The 21,301-nt window shown below is 47.9% G+C and overlaps 1 protein-coding gene across 1 annotated transcript; it reads right to left on the bottom strand.

Moving 5' to 3' along the window:
- Positions 1 to 324: 324 nt before the first annotated feature.
- GPR139 (G protein-coupled receptor 139) lies at positions 325 to 19,827 on the bottom strand. Its single transcript, XM_064520308.1, has 2 exons — positions 19,651 to 19,827; positions 325 to 4,760 (listed from the first exon to the last, which is right to left on the bottom strand). The coding sequence occupies exons 1-2, from the start codon at positions 19,769 to 19,771 to the stop codon at positions 3,826 to 3,828; spliced, it is 1,056 nt and encodes a 351-aa protein (XP_064376378.1). The 5' UTR covers positions 19,772 to 19,827; the 3' UTR covers positions 325 to 3,825.
- Between the last annotated feature and the right edge of the window lie 1,474 nt (positions 19,828 to 21,301).

Raw genomic sequence — 21,301 nt, 5'->3', positions numbered from 1 at the left:
CCGTTGGCATCTGCAGGGCATCACACCCCCATCAGAGAGGTGTCAGTGATCTCTGCGGCTCAAGCCTTGCACCGATGTTTGGGGCAGGGATTACTGACTTTAAAGGCTAAATTTAATTTACAGCAGCAGAGACTTTGGTTCAGAATGAAGAACTGGGCCGGTAATCACTTATGCATCTTGTATTTCAGAGATTATTTGTTTGGACAAATGAGTGAACATCCGTATTTCAAGCTCTTGTTTTACTCAGTACTGAGTTGCAAGGGCAGGTCTTATTTGTAGTGTATCATAAAAAGCTGTAAAACACAATAGCTCCAAACACTGTAATAAGTTATGCATCATCTCATAATTTATTATAATACAAACAAGTCTGTCAAACACAATATATTGTCTACTTATGAAAATATCAATATTCACAATTTAAATAGGTGATAGGTCTCATAATTTTATATACCAACAACTCATCTAAAAAGTATTTTGTTCCTAGCTGTGGTCTTCAAGGACATACACCTATAAGTAATTGTAAGACGGTCCATTCACAGCTTATTTTTTCTAATTGTAGATATTTGAAATATAAATTAAATAGAGTACAAAAGACCACCTCTCCAACAAAGATGGTTTTGTCTCCAGGATATTTTTCCCTAAATAATGATACTGCATGTGCTTGGTTAAGTTTTTAACTATTGGAAAATTAGGAGGTACAAATAATAACAGCAAGACATTGGCTAGTTAGCAACAGCCATTGCAAGATGCTTCACAAAACCAAAAATAAGGCAAGTATTATCAACAGCAGCTCCCATATGGCAGACTAAAAAGTCAAGGCTTTATTTTCCAAACTGGTCTCTAAAAAGGCTTCAAATGTTTGTTAACAAGATACGGCTTGATCCAAAGCCCTCTTAAATTGATGGTGGTTGGAAAAACAAACCACAGAACCCACAAGCAACCTTCCCTTTGACTTCAAGGGGCTTTGGAAGCACGCTCTTAACGCCCTAAATGATGAGGAATGAAATGACCAATTCACTGTACATGAAAATTGCACCATGTCATTTCTAAAATGATAATGAAAAAGGTTGCGAGTTCTTTTTCAAATGAAGTTGCAGTAATTTAATGGGTTATTTTTAGTTGGAAATAAAATATTCACGCAAAAAGATTTTATTTTTAAATATGGCAATTTACAAAAATACATCATCAGGACAGGAAAAATCAGATGACACTGCTAGTTTGCAGGATAAATATTGTTACAAAAACTAATAAATCACACCATGTGCATGGCACCATATGCCATGCACTTAATTGAATTTTTTTTTAATAAATAAAAGCCCTAAACATTCACTATTTTCTGTAAGGTTACTATTATGTTAAGTAGAATAGTGAATTTCTTGTATAAATAATTTTTTCAATAGATACATTCTCAAAAATGAACCACTTATCTATATAGATATATTGCACTTCAGACTCATTCACATGTAACGTAGACTAGCATTCCTCATAACAAATTTAGAATAAAAATAAGATATAAATACAGTGTTTTCCTCAAAATGAAACATACAGTACCCTTTTCATAAGGTAACTTTGGTTACTGTCAATTTACAAAGAAAGAATAGAGAGAGGTTTCTGAGAGTAGGGTAGAAGGCATGGCCACAAAACTAGATTTATCTAAAACAACAATGAAGGGAGTAAGAATTTTACCCTTGCTGTGACAAATACAGAAAGGCTGAGCATCCCTTTTGCACCTTATTATTGCAAGTAAGTGTGACGTTTTGTTGAGATTACAGGGACAAGCAGCCTAGAAGATGGGGCGTTCTTCGTTTCCCTTCGAATTGGGGAGATTTACGTGTTGCATTCCTTTGGTAGGCCACGCTGGAGAGGGGCAGCTCTTGCCCTTGGCTCCCCCGTTCTCCCAGCCGTGCCCCTCTCCTCCGCGGAGAAGCTGGCACGGTCCGCGGGCTGCGTTAGCCCCTCGCACCTATGGCGGGCGCCGAGGGGCTGGACACGCCACCGCGTCAGCTCCTCGCGCACCTGGGTCGTCTCGTTTTCTCCCGAGAAAGCCCCTCCGCGTGCAAGCCAGCGTGTGCGCTGGGCCCAGCTCTTCGGTCTCTCGCGCCTTACGTTGCCGTTTCCTCCGGGGTAGGGTGGGCTCGGATTTGGCATGGGTTTTGCTCTTGTGTTGCGCCAGTAAGAGTCAACCTTCCTGGCAGAAAGAAATCAGGCTGTTGTCCTCAGCGGGACTTGTGCAGACTTGGCATTTCTTAAGAGGTGATAACGCACCAAAGCTGAGCTGTCCATGGGTTTGAGAGATGCCTTCAGCCCTCAGATCCCACCCAAGTGGGACCGACTGGATCCCTTCTAGGAGACCTCAGTGCATGAGTCCTAGACACGAGGCGAGTTCCCCCCGGTAATGGAGACGTGCACGCACACGAACACAGGGCCAGCACCAGGCTGCGTCTTGTTTGCGGTTACCGAGGAGCCGCTGTGCTCGCTGACCGGACTGTGCTTGTGTTCACGTGCAGGTCTGCTCTCACGTTCAGGAAGGCTCCATTAAGTGCCCAACAAGAAGGTAAAGCAGCTGTGATGCACGTTTTGAGAGACCGCATACCAAGATCTAAGAGGAGAGAAAGCAAATGAAGTGCACTCTCAGCCTTGCTGTACATCTCTTCTCTCCATGTTTTCTACACTCAGCATCACTGAGATGCTATTTCTGAGTGGGAAGGAAGAGAAGTTAAGCTACTTTAAATAAGATAAATATTTAAAAGGCTCAGTCCAAGCTGGTCAGTGTTTCTACTATTGTTGGGTATTTAATGTGTTTCCTTCACAAATAGTTTTTTAAAACTAAATGTCAAATCTGCAATAGGATGGCATAATCTGTCAGGAGAAAGTCTTAGGTTGAGTTTTTATATATATAATCCTTAAAGGCTGGAACATGTGGGGTGACTGAGTATCTTTACTGATTAAGAAGGGATCTGAAGGCTGTAATCACTCCAAACCTCACAGGACCAGGTTCAGTGGGAGCTTTGTATCAGGCAGGATTTGGCCTCACACTTGAAAGTCTTTAGACACCATAATTGAAATAGCTGGGAAAATACGTTGCTTTTGTTCTTGGCTCTAGAAACCTCCCTCCCTCCCTCAAGCTCCCGTCTTGGTCTCAACCTTAGATAACTAACAACTTAAAACATATAAATATTGGCAGCTTGTGGGATTGCTTTCCATGCCAAGGCTATAACAGGTAAAATATCAGTCCTCGAGCCTTGTTCAAATGAGCCAAAAAGGTCTTGTCACAGTTCCAGTGTCCTATAGACTGCCTGTTGTGAAAAGCTCTTGACAGCAGTCTGTGTGTGGCAATATTTCATGTCAGAAACAACATCGCTTTCAGCAAGTGCACACAACAGCAATGGCACCTTCCACAGTACATAAAAGCATCCATTTGCTCTGTCAATAATGAACTACATGGTCAAGTAAGATTTTTTTTTTTTTTTTAGTTTTTGGTCTTTTAAATGGTTGTAATTAAACACTGTTGTGGCTTCCCTCCTCTAATGACTCTGGACTGCACTGGTGCTTGAATCCAAAACATTTGAGTGCGACTGAACACTAAGACTCGAACTCCAAAGCATATTCAAAATGCTGCGTAAGAGATGGAGGCATCTGCCTTCGCACTTCCACTTCTAAAATCGAGTGCTCCCATTCCCTTCTAACAGTCTGATCTGACCTCAGTCGTCTCGGGAAATGAAATCAAATGACCACTCTTTAAAACAGCCATTTCAGCAAATTACATCCTGAAGATGTAACCACTTGAAAAGTAATCGCACCCAGAAACTCCAACAGTTGCCCTTTTCATGGTGATATTTTTATAGGCTTTCCATTCTTATCATACTGGTAAACAAGCATTTTGATGCAATGAGAATTGGCAGGGGAAATCCAAGGGCTGCTTGTTATTGAAAAGTTATGGTTTGTATAGAATTGCACAGGTTGCTTTTGACACTTAAAGAAGGCTTTCAGTGTGGCAGCTGCCATTGTGCGAAATCTTTTGCTAATAAAACAGTAGAGGAAGAAATTAATTGCAGTGTTCAGCAATGCTAGCATATTGGCAATGTCCGACACAATATGCACCACCCAGCTGTTGTTTATAGGCGATACGTAGAGGTGATACAATATCATGATTATTCTTGGTGCCCAAAGTATGGCAAAAATAGAAGTTATAGTAAACAAAATGGCTGTTGTTTTCCCTGTGGAGTACCCTCGCAGTCGGAAATTGCTCTTTCGCCGCAGCTTGTACACGATGATAGAATTCAGAATGAAGAAGATGGAGCAGGGCACTAAGTAAACAGTAAAGCAGTGGATCCAGATGAGGACATGATGCATTGATGTGCTTATGTAGTCTTCAATCCAAATATTGGGCCACCAGTAGTAGGGAATGCTGGTCAAAAAGCAGGTGATATAGACACTTACAATGACTTTTCGAGTACGAGCAGGGTAGGAGACTGTGTGATACTTCAGCGGATGACACACGGCTATATACCTATCAATTGTTAGTGGAACAGTAATCCAAATGGAGGTGTGGATGGAAGAAAATTCCAAGACCTCGATTATTTTGTCCAGTACCTGAGGCATCTGTTTATTTAAGATAAAGTCTTCCATGAGAAAGTCAACAAAAACAATGAAGAACAGAACCAGGATGTCAGCAGCAGCTAGAGCTAGAAGATAGTTATAGGAGGACTTCTGCCTGCGAGCAACGAGCTGGGAAAGGATGATGACTGTCAAGATGTTTGCTGTGGAGACAGAAACACACAGGTCGTTAAGATGTAACATCAGCTTTCTCTGAGTGTTTGTTCAGAGCAGCAGCTCCTCTTCAAGCACTTGGCAACACGATTTCCTCTAAGTGAGTACAAGAAACCAAAAGGGAAACATGGAAGCTGGGTCCCTCAAAGAAGCCCTTGTAGTGAGAGGAGCATGTGGCCCTGCTCCTAGCTATGGGATATGCTGTCACCCAGGACCCCTGTGCACCAGAACTGGGGAAAGAGAGGAAGTCAGGTCCTCGAATCCAGGCATATGGGGTTATGTGGTTTCTGGCAGCCCTTTGCCATCTCCTTGGAGCGGATGTACAGGAAGAGCTACTGCCTTTAGTTCTAATGGGAAATGGCCTTATTTTCATGTGTAAACTTTTAACAAGGAAAAATTAAATTCGAGGAAAAACTGAATACCTCCCACACCCCCCCACCTCCTTATTTTCCTCTTTCCTTTTTTCACTTTTCTGTCTCAGTGACAAATGAGAGAGAAGGGGGGTGAGATGGGATTTGGAGAGAGACATTTTGTTCCTTGTCCCAGCTCATGGTGCCTACGTGTTTTAATTTTGAACTCCAGCTAAAAAAAAGCTGAAATCAAAGTGGTGTGGATTAGGTAATTTTCTCTTCGCTAAGTGGGATGCCTGTCCAGAGAAGGACTTCCCGGGAAGCAGGTGTTCTCAGCTCTTACTGAGAGCTGGATGTAGTTCTCGGCACTCTGGAGTTTTCAGATCTGCCCAGAGTGAGGCTCCTGTAATTAGCCCTGCCTGTTCGACCTGCTCTCCTCTTTACGGACTCTGGAGAACTGTCTCTGTTCCTACCACTAGAACCACCTGCTCCATGAAGAACTGCTTGCTTATGCAGGGCTGCTCTTTAGAAGCAAGTCCTCCTCCAACTGCAAGGGATTTTTCTTCTGGAGTGCTGCCGGCAAGCCTTTAAGGAAATCTGGCTTGTCAAATTAGACGTGATGGATGTTCTGATTCAGCAAAACTGTAAACATCCCTGAATTTCCTGAAAACCCTTTTGCTTGCAACTCTGGCCATGGGTACAGACCCATCACCTAAACTATGCCTAGAATGTTGCATCACACTTAAATAATATGTGGTAAATGGCTAAAGTATTTTGTCTCTGCTATTCTCACAGTCCATTTTGTTTTGCTCTTCCAAAGCTGTGATTCGACTTAAGGATACACGTTACTGCTGGGTGAACCAAGGCTCTAAAAGATGCTCTACCGGGGCTTGGTCCTGCACCCCCCCCAGCCAGAGAGAGTTCCCCACAGTGGCTAAGAACAGCCCTAGCAGTCCTCGAGAGTCTTCCTGGAGGGTCAAGGTGTAGCCAAACTTGTTCTACAACTTACCATATAGCCTTAACTCAGGAAAAAATCCTATGGTTCCTAGTAGAAGTATGGCTGGAATAAGACAGACTAGATTGTTCCCATTAGAAGTTTAAATTGGTTAGCTAGAATACCTGAAATAGCGGTTAAAAATCAGAGATCTGGTTTACTGTATAACAGACTGCCAAATATTTGTATTCAACATTTTTTGTAAGTGTTCTGTAAATCACCTCTTCTGTACATCCAGTGCTTCAAACGTTTCTGCCAGCTTTGATGGATTACCCAAACCAAATCAACAATAATTGTAAAGATTCCTTTAAATTAGAGAGAGGAAATTACTGACATTAAAGTAACGATGGCCTAGGACATACACCCTACCACTGAAAACGTGTATTATTTAACTGTTTTACTCAGTACTGGAGAAAATCTCCTTGTTCATAAATGCCTTTCAAGCCTGCTTTCTGGGAGCAGAATTTCTGCTGTCAGGGAAATGAACTGCAGCAGAATGGCTGGTCTTGAGTAATAGCCCTCATAAGTGTCACCTATTTTTGTATTAACTGAATTTATTAATTTTGTATCTTGGAAGAAAACTAAACTGAACATGACAATCAACTTGCTGAATCCCCCTATATATAGAAAAGTATATTCTTTCCAACAGTATTGTCTCAAATCACCTTTAGAGGAATTTTCCTGATTCTGCCCTCTGTTAACATGAGTGCAATTGCATCGATTTCAGCTTAGAGGGGACCTGGAGGTGATATACTTAGAAGTGCTGTGTCATTTTTCACTTACTTGCTTACGAAATGCCTCTGTTGTGCCTGCTGATGCGCCCTAGAGGTACGGTGAGTGATGTACTGTCAAGGAAATCCTCGAGTTGGAACATTTAACACAGCCGTGCAGTCACTGTTGGTTTTGGCCAGCCAGGCTGAATGGCTTGGCTTCTCGCATGTTGGATGTGACCCATGGCATTCATCTTCTCTTTAAATCCTTTGGATTTGATTCACTCCAGCAACAACAGCTGGGGTGAGCATGCAGTGATGGGGACTGTCTAGGGATGTTGGCCCCTGCTAGAAATTTTGGCCTCAATTCCAGGGGAGCTTTAATGGAGATGATGAATCTGCATCACACCGAGGCCCACCAGCAGCTACACCCTACGTGTTGTTCTCCATCCCTTCTGCCCATTCTAGGGGTTCCACTGTTTCGTTCAAAATCCCCCGCTCCTTTTTGCCTAAAGGAGCAGATTTACGAGCAGCCCCTTTCTCTGCACCTCCTCCCCGCCTTTCTCAGGGTTCCTAGCAAGAGCATTAACAGCATGTATTGAAGTGCAAGTTATTCCTCTAATGCTAGCTAGCTTTGTTTGGTGAGCCGGATTAGAAAATTGATCTGACAAAGTACATGCAAGCTCTATCCAATTTTTCTGCAAGGGTTACAGTAGCTCATATTGGAAATGCCTTCCCTGGAATCACATTAGGGCTTTTGCTGGCTGGATGATATGAAATATAGTAATATCATTTACTTAGTGAAAACAGATACATACTAGGGTGCAGCAGAAAGCTGCCAGTATCATAGTATCTTAGCACGAGAGTTTGGGAATATTTTTCCTGCTGCAGGCTGTACAGGCAGACTAAAGAGCAGCTAGGGATAAGTCTCATTCAGTTCTTCACTCATTTCCTAGCCAGCCTTAAGTTATTCCTTGGTGTGTCCTCAGACAACGTCTAATGGTCAGTGAAATGGGACATGCGCGGGAAGGCTGCTCCGTGCGAGCCTCTGCATCCTTGTGCCATGGTGACGGGGACTCCTGGATGCCTAGTCCCAGGGCCCGGAGAGCTCTCCTGCGAGCAAAAACGACCTACTGTGGGTGAAACGGGAAGGAAAAGCACTTAAGTCAGAGACCACGTTTTAATGTTTTTTAGCCTGTTTCTTGCACTAATACTGTAGTCCAGGTGTGGAGTATGGCAAGGATGATGATGGAGATATAAAAATGTCTCTACTATAATGCATTTGCAGCTACAACTGCTGGACAGATCAATGCCCCTAGATTGGCCATTTCTTGCTGTGTTTTTTCTAGGTACAGATCTAGTTAAGATCATTTGAATTTGAAAAAGATCGATTGCTGTGTTGGGAGTAGATTAGGGGATGACAGACGGGAATTTATGCCAGCACTGCTTGCTGCACTGCAGTATTCTGAATTTATAAATATCTGGTTGAGAACCAGGGCTTGATTAGGGACTTGCTGGCTGAAGCCTCAAGAGATGCCACTGGCGGATTATGAGAAACAACTGTAAGAAAAGGCAGTCTCAGTTCTTCCCCTTCAATCATCAGGTTCTGTTGCCTTTGAGACAGAGTATCTGAAAGTTTCTGATATCTAAATACTGTTGGTCTCCTGGAGAATTTTTTTCCTTATTGGACATTTGTTCTTTCAGCTCCAGGTCTTTAATTCATTCACTGCGGAGCTGCAGCTGAATAGGGCACCCTGCTAAGTCAGCCAAGCTTTGCCATGGGAGACTACTATATCTCTCCTTTGACATCTCCTGACTTTATCAGCTCCTGGGTACAGACTGCAGCACTGAAATCCATGTGTTTGGAGGTCCTAGGTATCTAAGAGGGATCATCCTTTAGTAGTGACCTTGGTTCTCAGTGGATTTAGTTTTGCTTCCCCTACCAAGGCCATCAAGGCTTGCTGGGTCTCCTGCAGAGCCTGGGCAGCTGGCATGAGACCTCAGTGACAGCTCCAGAAGACAGCAGATAGGAGCCTGGTGGGGCTCAGGAGCTATGCATAACAATTTCCCCCCAAAAGGCTGCGTCCCCTTCGTCCCCGCAAGCTTAACAGTGCACCAGGCCTCAGGAAAAAGGGAGAATGCACCGGGGAGCACAGGCAAATGGACGCTGTGCCCTGGCAAAGGGCAATGAAATGTCCTTCCCTTTTGCCTTCAGGAATGTCCTCTGTGCCTCCCTGAACAGTGCCTGTGACCTAAAGACACAATTTATTCCCCAGCGCCTTGTTTTTTGGATTACAGTCATAGCTCAAATACTATCTAACTGTGGCCTTTGTGAGGATTTACAGAAATCCTTCCATTGCCTATTATCACTGCATGTGAGCTTAAGCAGGAGCAATTGTATGAGTCTAAACAAGAAGTAGGCTTTTTTTATTGAGAGCATTTTGCATGTACACTGCAGACTCTGCAGTGAAATAGCCTTTATAATGTAAGTGGTAGTGCTGCTGTGCTGTGAATAAGGCACACTGTGTGGTTCAGTAGTTCAGTATCATAAACTAGCTAAATGAAGTAGCCATGAGTGTCGCTTACTGAGTGTGGTAAACATTAGGTCACTGAATATAATGGACACCTTTTACCAAATGCAGTTGTTGCTAGGATCCCTAAGAACTATTGTGCAATGCATAAAACTACTTTACAGGCCACGTATTAGTCACCTGACTGTAACATACTAGAGAGATTGTTTACGAACATGAAATTTTAAATTGCTTTAAAAATCTTTAGACACAGGGCCTTCATAGGTTTAGAAATCCTGTAAGTGCAATACACTAAGAATATATGTTAAAAAAGGGATGTTTGGGCTTGATGGGAATAGATGATTTCCTCTAAACTAGCAGGCAATATTAAAATGTTAACACGTACCATGTTCAGCGGTCAAATCTGGCTGTGGTTACTGATACAGTCATTTGCCAAGAGTTAGCAGATTTGAGATCACCATGGCTTTTATGCTTTGTGTGAGAGCTCGCTGCAGAAACCGATGACAATTGGTGATTTCTCACAGATGTTACATAATAGAAAACACTTTATACAACAAATGCTGTGGCAGAGTAAACAGCTGTCTATTAATGATGTTGGTTAGAGCAGGTTAGATGGTCCTTTAAAATGACACAGGGATCGCACTGGGCGTTAAAGCAGATAGGGCAGTTCCGTATTTCTCTTACGGCCAGTCTAGGTCAAACTCAACACAGCAGCAAACGGCAACGACCTCTGTGAGCACTTTGCCTGTTCGTGGCAAATGTAATTTTTTCTCCTCTCATTATCATATCTTGAGATCCTTTCTTAACCACTTGCCAAGCGTAAAGAGATACTTTGCAGAATATAATTAGTGGAATACAAGTTTTGCCTTCTCTGAGAGTTCCTGTGGGAACTGATTTAAAAGCCAGTTTTTTTAAAAAAAAGCCACTTGTTGCTCGGTTCTCTGAGCACCGCCGAAGGGCACGCAGCCGCTCAGCCCTGGGAGGGAGAGCAGTGGACCTGTGCTGCCGGCGTGCAGCACGGCATCGCCCAGCGTGCCCACCGCCTCTCGGCACGTGCAGCAGCCCGGAGCCTGAGCCAGGCCTAGGCCATGTGGAGATCTAAGCCAAAAACATGAGCAGCACAAAAGCTGTAGCGTGACTGGATGCAGGGCTGGAGGAGGTTTCACACCTTGTGGAAAGGCTCTCGGGTGATTTGCCCTTAGAAATCCCACATGCACTGACCGGCCACACGTACTCTGGGGGTAAAAGGGAAACGGGAGGTAGAGAGTCATCAAACCTACCCTGCTGCCCAGGACAGCCCAAACTCCCCTTTACACATGGGAGACTGCGACTGTAACTGTCTGCCGGGGAAAATGCAGCACGACCCTGCACTCAGGAATCACAGGTGAAGGGATGAATTGGTGTCACAGGCTGGAGCCTGACAATGAAATCGGGCCTCCGGGGTCATTTTTCTCACTGACAGCAGTTATTAGCTGAGGCAGAACATTGTGAATGGTGTACTCTTCTCAATGGCGGGTACTGGCCGTAACTGGGTCATCGAGGCCAGGGGAAGATTTTAACCAAGCCAAAAGCACTTCCTCTGCTGTTCAAGGACACAGACACAGTAATGGTGTGGAGAAACCGATGGCCAGTATTAATTTTCTGCCTTGCCAACCACTCAGGGCTGTTAAGTGCAGTAACTTGTCTGGCAGACAGGTGTAATTACATTGCACTTGCTTTTGGTTTTCCTATACAGTTGAAGTAGGCTTTTTTCATAGTCTTCACAAAATAGGGCTATTTTTGCAATACGAAAACTGCCCAGAAGGAACACTAGACTAAGACCGAGCGGAGGGCCCAGTCCGTAGTGACCGGTGGGCACGTGTATGAGTATAACAGGGAACTGATTCTCCTCTCACTGTCTCCCCCTCCTCACCCATGTGAGGGGTCTGCCCTTAATTCATCTGACCTCCTTGGAGCCAGAGCATGACTTCCATGCCATGTCTTTCACTGCAGCCTCCAGAGCAGCCCCATAGGCCCTTCCCAAGCAGGTACAATCTTGCCAAGGCTATTTTGGGGGAATACTCCTTCCCTTTTCTCTGTGTTTACAGATGACCACAGTGACACAGCTGTAAGGTTCCAGAAAAGATACAGAAGAGGGCACCAATAAGGCTGTTCTCTTGTTTTAGATCTGTAACAGTAAGCACAATTCCAGCACACCTTACCACAGCGCAAAGTATATTTGTATATTTTATTTCAAAGGACTGGCTTTTCATGCAGTCTTCAAGCACATACAGAAACATGAACAGAACTAACCCTCAGAGGTGTTATGTCCTGGTGCATTTTTATAGAAGTCAGATCAATACTGAGGCAGGATGACAGACATGGATACACCCCTTCTTCACTTGGGCCTGCAATGCAGAAAGCCTCTAAAGACTTTTGGACACGCCTCCTCATGAGGCCTTTCATAGAAGCACCTGCACAAGGTTAAAAATGTGTAAAACCCACATCTCAAAATCTAGCCTCACATCTTGCTACCAGCGCAGTAAAGCTTTGTATTGGAAATCAGTGTTGAGAGGCAAAAAAACAATCTGCAAAATAATGCAGAAATCCAGAAAGGGATTTTTATCATTCATCCAACATATCTGGACAGACTGAGATTTTCAAGGTGACCCAGATGTCTCCTTTGGCAGGTGTCTGTTGGGACTGGTGGTCAGCAAACTTTAAGAGATCTCAAGTAAACAGAGCTTGAAGATGACAAAACTATTCTTCCCCCTTAACACCGAAGGTCAAAGCACCAAGGTGAGTGCCAAAGGTCTTTGACAGGATGGCTAGGATGGAGGCAGGACGCGATTTCATAAGGGCAGTAGCATGAATCCTTTACTAAACATGAATAATTAAGAGGATTTTGCCTTTGACTGTGGATTTGGTAAACAAAGTCTTTATGTCTCCCTAAAGCATTAGCAAATACAGTAGGAGTTCATGCTTGCAAATCCCATGGCCAAGCTTTCTCATGAGAGGATGCCAATTTTACACAATAAGGAGCAAATTAAAGACTACATAAAACCATCAGGATTTGGCTTTTTTTCCCCCACTAAGAATATCCACACTAGATAGCTGTCATTCTTCAGTGTGGCAGTCTGGATTTTGAATGAAACACCTGGCATCAACAAACATCTGTGAAACATCCTGGTTTGAAGTAACTAACTGACAAGTAATTTGACTTGAAACCAAAAGCAATCTCTAGTGGAATGATCCATACAGCCCATGCACCATGTGACTGTAACGATGGTGAAGGTAAATAAGTGTATGTTCCAGGGACTCTGTGTTTCCGATGATGCAAAGGAACAATTTCAGTGAAGAAAATGTATTCAGTGTGTTAACAGGGAGGCTTCTTTCCCATAGACAAAGGGATAAAACTCCTTCTGGTCCTCTTCTGTACTGCTAATCCTGGTCCTGCTTGATTGCTTCTATTTCATCCCCCCCCCCCCTTCATCCTCTGCACAGCCAAACCGGCATCCTGGGAGGCAACCCAGCAGAATTACAGTCCCCTCCAGTCAGGTCTCCCCCAGAAACAGTACAGACAGTGCTCCACACTTTGGCTTTAGGATCCTTACATATGTATGCATCTTTGCAAAATGAAAGTGGAATTGTGTGCAAGGTTGTCTGTGCTCAAGGGGTTAACTGGGGCTTTGTTTCCCTTTCTTGCATCTCAAAGTTAGTGGGAAAGAGAGATTAAGGTCTAGGAAAGACAACCTGAAAGAGAAGGCAAAAGCTCTTGTGGCCAGGGATTGTTTTGCACCTGGGTGTGCAACTGCAGAGAGAGCATCTGGTCAGGCAGTCTCCCCATTTTGTTTGCCTGATGGTAAATTGTTTTGACGTATGCGGATGAAGACATGCTCCTTCTGGCTTCTCGCTGCTGAGTCACCCCTGTTTTACTGAGGGGAGCAGAGAGGAGGAGGAGAGAAGAGAACTGAGTAATGGGGTGGATGAAGAACAGCAGGGTATCAGACTGCCTAGTGCTTTTGAACGGCCTGACTTCTTAACAACTCCTGGGGGCTCCGCGTTTCCCACCTACCGTGAAAACTAACTGTGCTCTCTCTTTTGTATCATTGTCATTTCAAAGAAAAATCTCCCTTGGAGCTTTTCCTTCCCAATCCATTTTAGCAGCCTGCCATGCAAGGTTGTGCACTTCATAGTCTATTGAACCTTCCAAATATTGCATCTCGTTATCGTTACAGCCCTGCCAGTGTTGTTTCCTACTGATCTAGCAGAACCAAACCAAAGTTAGCACTTGTGCTCTGCAGCGGCATTCACAGATGCACAATCAAGTCCTCTTCTGCATTAGCAGGGGTTCTGCCATACGCTTCCGCTCAGGCTGCAGGGCTTTACAGACACACTCTCCAGACATACTGACAAAACTAAACAGCTCCCATATGCATGCCTTGCTGTCACTCTTTCTGTGCAGGAACGCTGTAATGAATCTATCATTTTTCACAATGTTTCTTCTTTCCTTAAAGAAAAAGCATTCATTTTACAATAGGAAGTGACTCATTTTAAGAATGTTAGCAGCAGTTTTGTTCCCCTCTGTCCACTAGTGCTACTGTAATGTGCTGCAGTGCCCTTCAGCAGCTCTTTTAGCTGAGCTCATCATCTGCCTATTCTACTCTTACTCTTATGCAGGTCACAAGTTCTGCCAAATTATTTGTCCTCCTCTAAGCAGGTTGCAATATACTGGCTTTGAGTCCAGTTGATATTTTGTTAAAGCAAGCATGGTCGGTGAATAAAGTGGAGGCTGAATCAAGCCTCAGGAGAGTTCAGAACTTATCTATTGTGTGAACTTTATCTAATGAACAAGAGCCGAAGTATGCTGTTTTCTCAAGGTCATAACTCTGCACGTAACAATTCTCCCACTCATATTTTCAGATTTTCCTTCAGTACTTCTATTGTTCAGGTGTGTTGTTATGAGAAAGGCTACACTATGATTTATTCAGGTGTTGGAAATGCTTTCTTTAATCAGAAACCTATATTGTGGTTGGAGAAGAATATGCTAGGCAGTAGATGGTAAGAATCCAAAATGGGTCAGACACACTTCTGAATAACTGTGCAGTATGTACATCTACCTATTGTCTGCTTTGGTATTTACTGCGTATTACTTGCCGTGTGAGTCGTCAACAAAAATTGCTACCCGTCCCCCTTCCCACTTGTCACACTAACAAGGTCAAGAGAGATGGCAAAGACACTAAAGCTCTTCAGGTCTTGTTCCCTCTACACCACCAGGGAGCAGAGGGAAGAAAGCTGGGCTGTGAACACACTTGTTCCTAGTACACCGCTACCCCATCTCCACCTCCTTTTCCTTTGCTTACAAGTTCACATCATTTCGTAGTTCTTGCCCTTAGCCTCACCATCTGATAAAGCTTTGCCACTGTTGACTCCTCTGCATTCCCTCCTGCCAGTGGTAACAGCCTTGAAGGACTACTCAAAAGCTTCTCCCACAATCATCTCCATCACCTCTTCTCGCTTCTATCTTCTGTAAAAATTGTCCATTCTCTCTTCCATTGTCCTCTTTGTCTGCCTCCTCCTCCTCCTTCAAATTCTCCTGGAAATCAGCCAGCTAACAATGACTTGGACAATACCCACATCTTTTGCATGTATATAAAAACTGTGTACAGACTGCAAACCCCTTCCCAGATGTACGTATGGTGGTGTCCTCTTAGATCAGGGATGCTCAGCCTGCAACCCACTGGCAGTACGTGCTTTGCCAGGACAACTACCCTGGCTTGCAGACCTCTCTGAATAGCTCACTTTTTCCCAAGAAGCACATGGGGAGAAGACTGCAGGCCATGTGAATTGTTCTGGCAGTGGCAGAAGTCAGCTCCCAGCTACCATCTTTCTTGAGGGAGGAGGACCTTGTTCTCCATCATTTCATTTTTGTCCGTGGCAGTTTTCACAGGCACAGGGCAAGTGTTACACGCCTGGTTTGCTGTGCAAGGGCAGCTGGCCTGTCATCTGATAGGGAAAGGCCCATATTGCGTAGCCCTCCCTTGAGAATAAAAAGAAGTATGAGGTCTACTGTGTTTGAAAGGTTAGGCATCCTGCTGAGCTTACACACTCTTCTAGGCAGGGTTTGTGGCCTTCTTCACTCTGCATGAAGCCCACTGAGCGTGCTCCGCGTATGGCTGCGGCTTGAATGATGTAGCTTGTCCCCACCTCCGTGACACCTTGTTCAGCAGTAGGTCTGACACAAAAGCTGCCTATTTACACCCGCCACTGGAAGCACCCCATCTGCCAAGTGTGTCCAGGCCACCTTCCCAAGCCTGCAGAGTCCTGAATCTGCATTTAAATCTTTTTTTTTATTATTAATTAAGCAGGAGCCCAAAACTTGAGTAGAAGCAAACTTGTAGACTCTCAAACTGACTCTCAAAACAGCCAGTTTGGAGTGACATTTCTCTGGGGCACCTGTGTGAGTTTTATCTGCTGGAGGGCTATAGGGGTGCTGAGTATGTGCCTTTACTTTATGTCACTGGTATGTGGTCATCCCTGAAGCTGAGACACCTCCTAGGCTGCCTGAGGAGCAAAGTGAAACCAGAGATCATGCAAATAAGAAAGCCAGATTTTACTCAGTTTCCCAGCACTGCCAGTATAAGGAGGCCCCTGGAAGCACGGACCAGATCAGACCCAGGCCTAGGAAACGCTGCCACTTTTTCCTTTCAGCGGCAGTACACTGTACCCCCAAAGGGGAAGGTGACTGTACGCAAGGCAATTCTGCTGCTGCTGCATCTTCTGATGAGGCAGGAATCAGGGTCAAAGCCAGCTCTCTGCAGTGAGCACTACAGCTTCTGTGCCTGACCTTCCTGGCTGTGTTTGATGGCACTGCCATAGCAAGAGCTCTTCGGTGCAGCTGCTTGTGCAGCTCTCTGAAAAAGAAATGGACTGAGAGTTGATAACTTGGGAGCCTCGTTGCTCTTTGCTTCCTCACCCTACCAGCCCCCTCTTTGATTGAATCAGAGCAATTTCTTCCCTCCCCCACATCCGACAACACCTCTTCTCTGACATTTTCTCTCGATAAATCAAGAAATGCTTCCATTAAGCCTTTCTGTGCCCCTCTCTTACCTCCCAGCTAACTGGAGATGCTTCAGAAGTCCTTTCCAACTGACAAAAAAGGCTGACTGCAGGGATGGCAGAGCAGGGGGTGCAGAAATTTTAGAAACACCCCCCCCCACACACACACACACCTGTGAGATGCTGCGAGTATGATCCTGCTTCCAGGGCTGCTCCCTCCCTCTGCTCCTCGCAGGTGCACAGGCAGTTTCTCACTGCGCCCCGCGCAGCCTGCTCCCCGACACCCCACTGCTCCTGCCAGTGGGGCTGAACACTTGTGGGCCACCTCTGCGAACAGGAATGGGCACATCTGAGCTCCAAAGGACTAACTCACAAAAACACGTTTCAGAAAACGCTCTCTCTCTCGTCAGCTTACGTGCAGAGGGAAAAGAAGAAACCGCATGTCTCAGCTGAGCGTAAGGCACAGCTGTGTCTGGAAGAGGTTGCAGGCACCCCGGCCTGCACGGAGGCGAGGTTAGGGCACAGCGCTTCAGCTCTCGGTGCCCTGGTTTTAGGGTGCAGGCTCGCGTTTGTCTGCGTGTGCTACCACCCTTTCGCTGAAGGGGTAGAGAGAACTCACTTTTCTCTCTCCTCCCTGCCTTTTTCAGACTTTCTGGAGCTTGGTTGAACAGGGAGGGAGAAAGAGCCGCTGCTGAGAAAAGGATCTGCTCAGATGCCTGCGTTACACAAGCGAGGGGAAACGATGCTTTCTCTGCATACACAATCAGGCCTGGCACAACTTGGCCTCAAAGTGGAGTTGTTGAGTTAGTGAAAATTTTCTTTAGACACTAGAGCAGAAAAGGCAAAACCAGTTAAATGTTTTCCCCTCTCATCACCCTTCTAAGATTCATGGCAAGGAGTTAACCATTTCCATTTCAGCAAAACATGGCACTAATGCTGCATTTGAGGATAGATCCTAGATGATGTTTCTTTCAAATTTTTTGGCATCACACAAAGCTAATTACTCGGATCCCACAGACTTTAGAGCTCTTTGTCTAACATATAGGTGTGTTACCTTTACAACTTTCTAATGTAAAACTGAAAAGCAACATCAAATTAAAACATAAAAACATCTTTCTAGCACTGTTCTCCCCTTGTACCACATGCTTGATAAAGCCTGGCCGTGTGAGTCTTCCCCCAAAACCTATCACCTTGTCTCATCCCTGTGCAAGCTCAGAACGAGAATCGGAAATTTCCCATCCACTACACTTTCTCATACCACAGCATCCTGTGCGTGAACAGTGTTTCCAGGCGCTAGTGCCAATGTTATCCTCAGATAACAAGCACTGAACGAGCTGACACAAATTAATACCTGAGGTAAATCCACTGAACTCAGCAGCGCTGCACCACCAAATGTTTTGGCTGGTCCTGTTGAGCGCTGTTGTTGGTGCCATTCCTCTAATCAAACAGATGTCTGATCTCTTGAGAAACGCGCATCACCACTGCTAATTTGGATCGTGCACCAATTTTAAGCATGTTCTTAGGATGACAGTGTTAGGTCTGTAATTGCGTGTAGAATCCTAGGGAACCGGTACAAGTATGTATCGAACCCCACGAACTGACTTTTCTTGCCTGCGCATGTAAGATTTTCCCTAGTTTCAGAGACATAGAAAGGCAAACTTAGCCACAGACTGCTTCAGAACAACTTCTTCCCTGGATAATCTTGAGAGGGTCTTGGTCAGTTCCTAGAGAACAGACGTTGAAATCGGAGCCTTTCATTACTTTGGAGATGTAAGCAGCCCCTAAGGACTTAATGAACAGAAAACTACCTTCTCATCCCTGCTGGCTGGGTCCCTTCAGGTCAGGGCTGAGACTCAGCGATGCCGGGGAGCAGAGACATTGCGTATGCTCTGCATGTTCTGTGGTGAATGCAAGACTTAACTTTCCAGTTCTCTGAACTGTTAGCCAATCTTCAAAATTTAATTATAAACCAGGGAGGGAAAAAAATAACACAATGAACATCAATTCATATGCAGAGTAGCAATTGCATACGTTCTGTTGAGAGACACGGTTCTCTGATTAAAATTTTTTCCTATGAATTAATTGCTTGAAGAATATTATTTTCTAGGCCAAAGGAATTAAGGTGAACAAAACATCTAGAAATTGTAGACCTATTCGCTATCACTGCTGCTTGCCGTTTGTATGACACTTTAAGCGTGTAGCTACAGTTGCACATAACTACAACCCAACTCTCATGTGCTGCATCCTTGGAGTACAGATTCACCTGAACAAATCGGACTGCTCTAACTTTTCCCCAGCTCGTTCTCCCCGTCCTCGGGAGCGCTGCGATTACCGAGGCAGGAGGCTCGGAGCCGGGGCGCGAGCCGCGACGCTCGCCTGCGCGGGCCGGTGGCTCTGCGTGCTGAAGCCCCTCTGCAGCCGCAGGATGGGACCGTGCGGGCGGCTCCCCGCAGCCCGGCCTGCCGCCGCGCCTCGCCGACCACCCCAGGGAGCGACTCCGGGGGAAGAACCCGGCCGGGACGAGGACGCCGGTCTGACGCTCCTGTGACACTGCGTGGTCATACCCGCGTGCGGCCAAGGGTCCCTCACTGGTGTCGGCACCCCGGCCCGAAACTCCCCTTCCTTCCCTTCGGGGTCTCCTTTGCTCTTCTCACTCCCTGCTTTCCCCAGCGTCTCTGTATTGTCCCCCCCGCTTCTCAGGGAGGGAGACTGGCTGAGGGCTGCTCCCGGCGAGCCGCCCCCGGCCACCCTGCGCCGCGCACAGCGGGCTCCCTGCCCGCCGCGGTGCTGCTCCTCGCGCGGCCGGACCGGCGCGGGCAGCCGCGCTCGCCATGGCGGCCGGCGGGGCAGGGCAGGGCAGGGCAGGGCAGGGCAGGGCAGGGCACAGACCGGTGCCCCCCCGCGCCCGGCGCTGCTCCGTGCCCCGGCGGCCACGCCGGCTGCATCAGAAACTTCATTAACGACCGGCACTTTTGCACGCGGCGCTCCGGGCGCGCAGGGCAGGCGGCTGTAGCCGCGGCGAGGCGGAGGGGGAGGCAGCGGCAGCGGCCGGAGCCGGCGGCGGGGAAGGATGCTCCCCGCGCAGCGCCCGCGCTCCCTCGCCCCGGAGAAGTTGACGAGCGCCCGGCGGCCGCAGCCGGGAGCCGCGGCCCGGCCCGCCCGCGCGGCGCCCCCCGCGCAGGGAACCGGCTCACCGAGCCGCCGCCGCCGCCTCCTCCCAACTTGGCCGGGCGGCGGCGGAGCGCGGCGGCACTCACCTGGCAGCCCGAGGCAGAGCAGCAGGCTGTAGTAGACGACGGGGGCATATCCCAGGCCACAGCCATTCTGGTGGTGCGCCAGGAGCGAGCCGTTGTGGAGGTGGAGGTGGTTGTGCTCCATGGACGTGCTCCTGCCGCGCCGCTCCTGCCGCGGCTGCCGGCGCTCGCTCCGCCGCCCGGGCCGCCCCGGCCCCGCCGCCCGCCCGCCCCTCGCGCGCTCAGCGGCGCCGAGCGCGGCGCGGCCCCCGCGGCGGGCGGCGGCGGCGGCGGCAGCACATGGCGCGGCCCCCGGCGGCGCGGCGCGCTGAGGTGCCCGGGGGGGCGGCGGGGAGGCGGCGCCGCCGCGGCCGGCCCAGCCCGGGCTCCCGCCGCCGGGGCGGGGCGGGGCGGGGCGGGGTGGAGGAGCCGTTGCCACCGGCGCCGCGGCCGCGCCCTCGCCCCCCGCGTCGCGGCCCCGCCGCCGCCCCTCGCGTAATGGCGCCTGCCGCGAGGGGCCCTTCGCGCGCCGCCCGGGGCGAGGCCGGGCCGCTCCCCGGGCCGGGAAGGGCCTCAGGCGGCCTCGCTCCGGGCTGCTCCTTCGCGCCCCCCGACCCCTCTTCCATCCCCTCCGGCGCTGTCTGTCGGGGGTCCTTCCGCCGTGGCGAGGAAGCGGGGCCGCGGGGCGCTGGGGCGGCCGGGCGGATGGGGCGGCCCGGGGGGGACGTGGGCCGAGGCAGCGGCGCGCGGGGCCGGTGGGAGCTGGGTCGCTGGCATCGCTGGCGTTGCTGGCAGGCGGCCCGCGAGCCCCGTCGGGTGGCTGTAGCTCGCGCGGGCGCCTTCCCGGAAGGGAAACGGCGGTAGAGTGCGGGCGGGCAGAGGGCCCGCCGTGTGCCCGGGGGAGGGCACGGAACGGGAGATTTTCTCTGAGTTAGCCCGTGAGTCCATAGCGTAACAAAGTGCAAACGGGATTTACCACCGCTGTACCTGCGGGTCGGCTCTCAGCATCAGAACAGGCTAGGAAGACAGCGGTAAATCCGCAAACAAGGGCTTATTTCTGAAAAAAAATAATATAAAAGCAAGGTTAATGGCGCTGCCGCTGGTCTCCCCCCAGCGCTGAGGGATGAGGTACGTGTGTTGCTGGGGGTGATGTACACCGTTCCCTGCCCTGAGCTACGGGTGTGCGTGTCAGTCACGGGTGGCAAAGCGAAAGGGAAACTGGGCCACCAGAAGGGTTCTCCACGGGTCCCTTACAGCGGTGTGCTTGGGTGGATCGTCTCACGCGTGGTCAGTGAAGGATTTACACTGAGCGGGTTGTGTTGAGCTGGTGGAGTACGGTGCTCTGCGAGGAAGGAGGTGCCGCTTGCTAGCGGGCTGGGCGAAGGATGGCGTATTGATGTGCTCAGGGGGTCGTGGTTAGATGCTTGACTACAGGATTTTCCTTCAGCAGAAAAGACGACTTGGATTCACCAGAAGTGTGTAGGATGGAGTCCACAGCTCAGCACCGAGTCTGGAACGACTTGCATTGGTTTCTGTGGCTGCCAGAGCAGGCCAAGAAGTACGTGTGTAATTAATGTGTGTGGCTGGTCAATGAAATGGTCCCAGCAGTATACACACAACAGTATACTAGATGGTTTCCAAAACTAAGCAAAGATGTGGTCCTTGCGCTCTGAAA

This window comes from Dromaius novaehollandiae, chromosome 14 (assembly GCF_036370855.1).
Source record: "Dromaius novaehollandiae isolate bDroNov1 chromosome 14, bDroNov1.hap1, whole genome shotgun sequence".
In the NCBI taxonomy this organism is placed as follows: Eukaryota; Metazoa; Chordata; class Aves; order Casuariiformes; family Dromaiidae; genus Dromaius; species Dromaius novaehollandiae.
The sequence above is the reverse complement of the archived record's forward strand: the minus strand, read 5'-3'. Positions and strand labels throughout refer to the sequence as shown.

Excerpts from the sequence above, each read along its gene's own strand:
- GPR139 (XM_064520308.1), bottom strand. The coding sequence starts at position 19,771 with ATGGAGCACAACCACCTCCACCTCCACAACGGCTCGCTCCTGGCGCAC. Across the intron at positions 4,761-19,650 it reads GCTCTGCCTCGGGCTGCCAG|CAAACATCTTGACAGTCATC; the intron begins GTGAGTGCCGCC and ends CTGTCTCCACAG.